The sequence below is a fragment of the Alligator sinensis genome, unplaced genomic scaffold (assembly GCF_000455745.1).
Source record: "Alligator sinensis unplaced genomic scaffold, ASM45574v1 scaffold1330_1, whole genome shotgun sequence".
Lineage (NCBI taxonomy): Eukaryota > Metazoa > Chordata > Crocodylia > Alligatoridae > Alligator > Alligator sinensis.
This window is the reverse complement of record NW_005843217.1, coordinates 86,205-92,145: the sequence shown is the minus strand read 5'-3', so window position 1 is coordinate 92,145 and position 5,941 is coordinate 86,205. Positions and strand designations below refer to the sequence as shown.

Genomic DNA, 5,941 nt, shown 5'->3' with positions numbered 1-5,941 from the left:
AGTGGTTCAGTCCTGCTGATATTTTTTAAGCCCTCCTCGCAGTTTGATGGGCATTCCCAGTGCTTTTGTGCACGTCTCTGAAAGCGTTGACGTGGAAAGAAGCAGCAGGGGAAGAAAAAACTGCAGCTCTTCTAAAAATACAGAGGGCATGCAAGAGTGTGAGCAGGCTGGGGATGAGGAGGAGGAGGTGAGGGTGCCTCGCACCATGTTCTCTGAGTGCCAGCTGGGTGCAGTTTTGGAAATGTTCCTCTTGTAAATGGACGCATCATGAACATTTGGGAAGTGATCCTGGCTTTCTTGGTTGTGGTCCTGATCCTCGTGTCGTTGCTGTCCAACGTGCTGGTGCTGATCTGCTTCTTGTACAGTGCAGACATCCGCAAACAGGTCCCGGGATTATTTATCCTCAACCTGACATTCTGTAACTTGTTGATGACTGTTTTGAACATGCCCCTGACCCTGGCTGGAATCATTTACAAGAATCAGCCTGGAGGAGATCAGATTTGCCATGTTGCGGCTTTCCTGGAGACTTTCTTGACCACTAACTCCATGCTGAGCATGGCAGCGTTGAGCATAGACAGGTGGATAGCTGTGGTCTTTCCTCTGAGTTACCATTCCAAAATGCGTTACAAAGATGCTGCTCTCATACTGAGCTACACGTGGTTACACTCTGTGTCCTTTCCAATAGTGGCAGCTTCTCTCTCCTGGGTGGGTTTCCATCATCTCTACGCCTCCTGCACCCTGTACAACAAGAGACCGGAGGACAGGACACAATTTGTGATTTTCACAGGGTTCTTTCACACCCTCAGCTTTCTCCTCTCCCTCATAGTCTTGTGTTTCACATATCTGAAAGTGCTGAAGGTGGCACGATTTCACTGTAAAAGGATTGATGTGATCACTATGCAGACCCTCGTGCTCCTTGTGGACATCCACCCCAGGTAAGATACTGGTGCAATCAATAAATGAGGGCACTCATGGAAGAAGGCAGATCAGATGCAGGAGTGGATTCAGGATCATAAAAAATCCAATCTAATCTGTATCCCAAGTTTGGTGGGGTGAGGGGGACATTCTCAAAAGCAAGTATTTTCTTGTTATAATATTCCTGTCTAGTTAATTGTGCTCATATTTGCTATTAAATTAATTACAAACCAAACTGGTGGGGTTATTGCAAAGAATATAATTTAAAAGCTCTTCTTTATTATGTTTCAGGAATGACATTGGGAGAGAGTGCAGAGGAATAGGGAGCTTTGGATAGGAATGCACTTCTTTTTGAAGTAGTGATTAGCGTGTCACCCTTTGTCTCAGGAAAAAAATGATTTAGCAGTGAGCAAATACACAGCTATTGCTAATGTCATTCTAGAAAGAGCTGGATGCTATCTGAGTTTGATCATTAAGTGCTTCCTTAAACTTTAAGAATTTACAGTGGAAAACAAGTGCACTGAATATAATTCCTTTACTAGAAGCTTTCGTTGCTGCTGTGGACTCAGTAACTAGGGAAGAATCCTAAGGAGTTAATATTTCCAAAGTACGAAAGTGTGAATGCCTACAATGCACAGAAGATAGCATTAATGATCACAACTTAATCTTCCAAACAGGGAAATGTGAGTTAGATTTACACTAAAGTTTTTAAATTAGCTCAGCATGCTTATGTATGACTGGAATGAAAGGAATGAAAAGAATGGATCTCCAGAATAGAGAGGGATAATGGTTCTTAGATGAACAGGTATGCAGAGAGTATGCACATGTTTAAGGGTGAGGGGTGCCTGAAAAGGCAAGTTCCTGGGTATAAGGGAGCAGTAAATCTCAGTGCATCTCTGAGGAGGTGCAAGGGAGTGGATATGCCTGAGAAATGAGTGTAGCAGGCTGGGTGAGCAGATTTGGGTGGGAGCTATCTTCAGTAAGAGAAGGATCAATAATTATGGTGGTTAAGGTGACTCCAGCAGGGTAGGAAGGCAAGAGCAGTGGCTGGGAGTGGAGCAACTCAGGCTGGGTGAGCACTTTGGCTGAGGGGCAGTGAGTCAAAGATGGAATGCCTAACCATAGTGAGGCCAGAGATGGAAATGTGCTGGGATGGCATAGTGTGCGAGTCTGGCATAGAGACGGCACATCTGAGAACTGGATATAGGATGGGAAAGTGAGGACCAAGTTCTGAAGGAAAGCAGGTCTGGCTAGCTGGTTGGTGGGGTAGAAAGAAGCAAATGCTGAGTCCACCTGCCTCTCGAATCATCATTCAAAGTACTCTGGCTGGAAGAAGTAATTGGGGAATGAGTCTTTTAAGTAAGGATGGAATGAAGTAGATTCAGCAAGTAGTGCCTTGGCTTAGAGTATAGGTTGTCTGGCTCAATGGATGGGATAAGGTCTGTTTGCCTGAAGTCATGGATTCAGCTAGTGATCTGGGTTCAAGCAATTAAAAAGAAACAGAAAGTGAGTCTAATTGGTTACATATAATGGAACAAGGAGACATGGGTCAAGCTAATTGGAACTAGAGGTATCAGAGAAAAAGAGTCTTACTTTGGGGATGGGAGCAGAATGTGTCTGGTTGCCCAGGGTATGTCCCTGAAGGAAAACAGGACTGGCATGAGGTATGTTTGCCTAAAAGAAGACAAGGCAGAAAATGGTAGTGGGGTGAAGAGAGGAATAACAAAGAGGTTTGCCTGAGAAGTTCTTACTGGAGATGGATCAGAGGAGGAGGGAAGGATGGGGTACAAGAGAATAGATCCCTCTCCAAAGGTCTGCTTTAGTTGTGCTGGAAGGTAGGAGCTAAGACTGCAAATGAAATAGGTATTTTTGGAAGACTTTGGCTGTCAGTGGGTGAGGGTAAGTCATCTAACTGGGGATGGATAGAAGAGGAGGAGGTTTGGCTGGGATGGAGAAGGACACCCCCAGAAGAATTCTTTGATGTTCACCAGCCCTCCCACAATGTTCATGTAAGGTGCACATAGCTGCTCCCTCTGCTGGGAAGATATTCAGGGACTGCAGCTGTAGCTACTGAACTCCAGAAGGACAAGTCAGCTCAGCATGCTTGCCTAACAGAAGGAGCCCATAAGTCACATTTCCAAGACACCCAAACCTGGGACCCACAGCAATGGAAAGGATACAGGGATAGGAGTTCACCTGTGGATGCTGCCCTGCATAGATGGTGGAAGACTGGGGCTAAGGGGGCTATTGTGCAGCAGCCAGTGACACCTCAGAGCCTCATATTTTCTCCCACTACCTATGCTGCCCTGTATAATTGTGGCTGACTGAGATGAAAGGAAGAGCTGAAGAGCTGAACTTAGAAAAACCTTTTCCCAGTTAATAAGCAATTTTTGGTTATTTTAGAACAGGATTAGAGAACAGAAATAGTCCAGGTAACTTCTGCTAGTACTAATAGGAATCTCAAGTATAAAACATTCCTTTTACAGTATATTATAGATGAATGCCTGTTTCCCTACCCTGTGTGCTACTGAAACCCCCCCCACAACACTTGGATCTTAAGACATCTAACACTACCATACCTATTTACTCCCATGAGCAGTGATATTGATTTCATTGGTCGCAAGTCTTCTCAAGCCTAGATGGCCCATCAGACTTCTCTGGTAAGGCATGCCAGGGAGTGATGGAGTTGGGGTTATATATTTTAATTCCACAACTCACATGACCAGGAACCCATTCAGGGCTGGGTCAACTCGCAACCTTCATAATGAGTCCAGAATGGGTGTATCTACATGAGTCGCTACTGCATAGTGGTTACGGAGCATTTATTAATACTTGTATTAGCAAGTACTAAATAAATGTACAGTAACTGGAGATACTGTGCAGTAGCACTGGCAAAAGTCTTTTTAGTGACACTTCTGTGCAGTAGCCTAAAAATACTGATCAGTAGTGTATTAACACCATCCATTCTGTGATGCACTATTGCACAGTATTATTAGGCTACTGAGCAGTCAGCATCTTGTGTAGACATGCCCACTGGGATTCAAACTCACACCTGTGGGGCTATAGCAAGATGCCTGAAGTGCTCTGCCAACACTCCCCATACAGACTTCTTTGGGATTACTCAAAACAGTAGTCACTATGTTTAAAAAGTTTTTGGCAAAATTAGGCACTATGGGTGCTGACAGATGGGGCAGGGGAAAAATGTTTTCTACTGGAAGCAGCAGCATATTACTTTGACTCAGCTCTGCAGCTTCTGTATAGACTGGGCACTTCAGTGGGGCTTTTTACGCTTTTAGCTAAAGCCGATTCAATCAGCTATTAGATAAAAGCGCTAAAAGAGCCACAGTAAAGTGCCCAATATCTACAAATGTTGGGAAAGTCAGGTGCAACTTTTACGCTGCCTCTTCTGGGCATGCACTGGGCTCAGCTCGGGAGCGAGCCAAGTTTAAAGTAAAGCCCCAATTTGTTTGTTTTTTCCATGTCTGCAAGCTTATAACAATATAGACAGTAGGATATACTGTAGGACTGGATACAATATATACTGTAAAAATTAAGACTGCTCAAAACTAGAAAAAAATCTATCTTGTAAAAAAAACTTTCTACTTGGACCAAATTATTTTGATTTTCTATAGTAGGTTAATTTTTGGATGGTTCTTCTCTGTGGTATACAATATTCAGTTGATCATTGAGTATTTCCAGTGGTTTTGAATATTACACACCTTTTCTTGCAAAGTGACACAATAATGTAGAGCCTATTACTACACATGTACATTAGTATTAATCATAATCCATCCAAGATATCAAGTTCTGGTACACTGCACAATGGGATGTTTAAAGTCCTGTAGTAAATAACAGACAATGGATGAATTTGATCTTTAGCTGTGCTGTCCAGTGCTGTTATAATAAATGGAGGTAGTTACTGTATCTGAAAACAATTATACATTAGTCCAACTGCTATAATGTGAGAGCCTGTGAAAAGGCCACAAAACCTCCTCTCATTACAGAATATATTTAGGAAGCCTTGATCCAGCAAAATACTTCAGCACGTGCATATTTTTAAGTGTACAAGTTGTCCCATTGATTTTTCTTTTGAACCATGGTCTAAGAAACTATGCCAGGATTTTCAATGGAGCAAACAAATTCTTCAAATCTGCCAGTTTTAGAAAGATAACAGTATATGATTAATCAACCCTATTTCATTGGGGTTTTTCATTTTTACTGGTGGAAATGTTTTGAGTATTTCAAATGCTGGAGCTACTTAGTCACCTAAAGCAAGTGGCAATCCTAAGGGACACACAATGTTATTTACTCCCTTCACAGCAATGCTATTTAACTGGCTAAAAAATAAAAATGAAAAGCTAAATTTCATAGCTTTTCACAAATTCATAGGAAGACAGATATGGGAGGGACCTCACAATACCATCAAGTCCCGCCCTCTGCCCAAGGGAGGATTATACCATCCAAGACAAGCGTTTGTCTAACCTGTGCTTAAAAACTATGAGTGATGGAGATTACACCATCTCTCTAGATAATCTGCTTCAGTGTTTAACCACTCTCATAGCTAGAAAGCTCTTCCTAAATTTCCCTTGTTGAGATTTGTACCCATTACATCTTATTCAGAAATTGCTTTCCAGCACATATTATTCAGTAATGATTTAATAACAGCATACAGAAGTTATTTTAATAATAATTTTAAAGGTTTAAGAGATAGGAACACTTTTGGGGTAAAAATCCATAGAGATTATGAATTTAATTAACTGTTCCCACCAATTATATCTCATACTCACATTATAGTAAATGTACCTGTGAACTATTGTTTACCCTATAATATTACTGTGTATTTTCCAAGGATATAATGCCCCCAACTAATTCCCCTCATATAGGTAGTTTATTTTTCATTATTGTAGTACTAAGAATGTCAATCAAAGATCCAGGGTAAGGATTCCTAAACTCGATATCAGGACTAAGAATACGATCAACAACATGTAAGAAGTAAAACAGATATAAAAACAGAGGAAGTTTTGAA

At 41.7% G+C, this 5,941-nt stretch overlaps 1 protein-coding gene across 1 annotated transcript in view; it reads left to right on the top strand.

Moving 5' to 3' along the window:
• Positions 1-267: 267 nt before the first annotated feature.
• GPR26 (G protein-coupled receptor 26) overlaps positions 268-5,941 on the top strand; it is a 22,578-nt gene continuing 16,904 nt past the window's right edge. The window contains exon 1 of the mRNA XM_006037988.1: positions 268-935. Coding sequence (XP_006038050.1) covers positions 268-935 — 668 coding nt within the window. The remainder of the gene's footprint in view (positions 936-5,941) is intronic.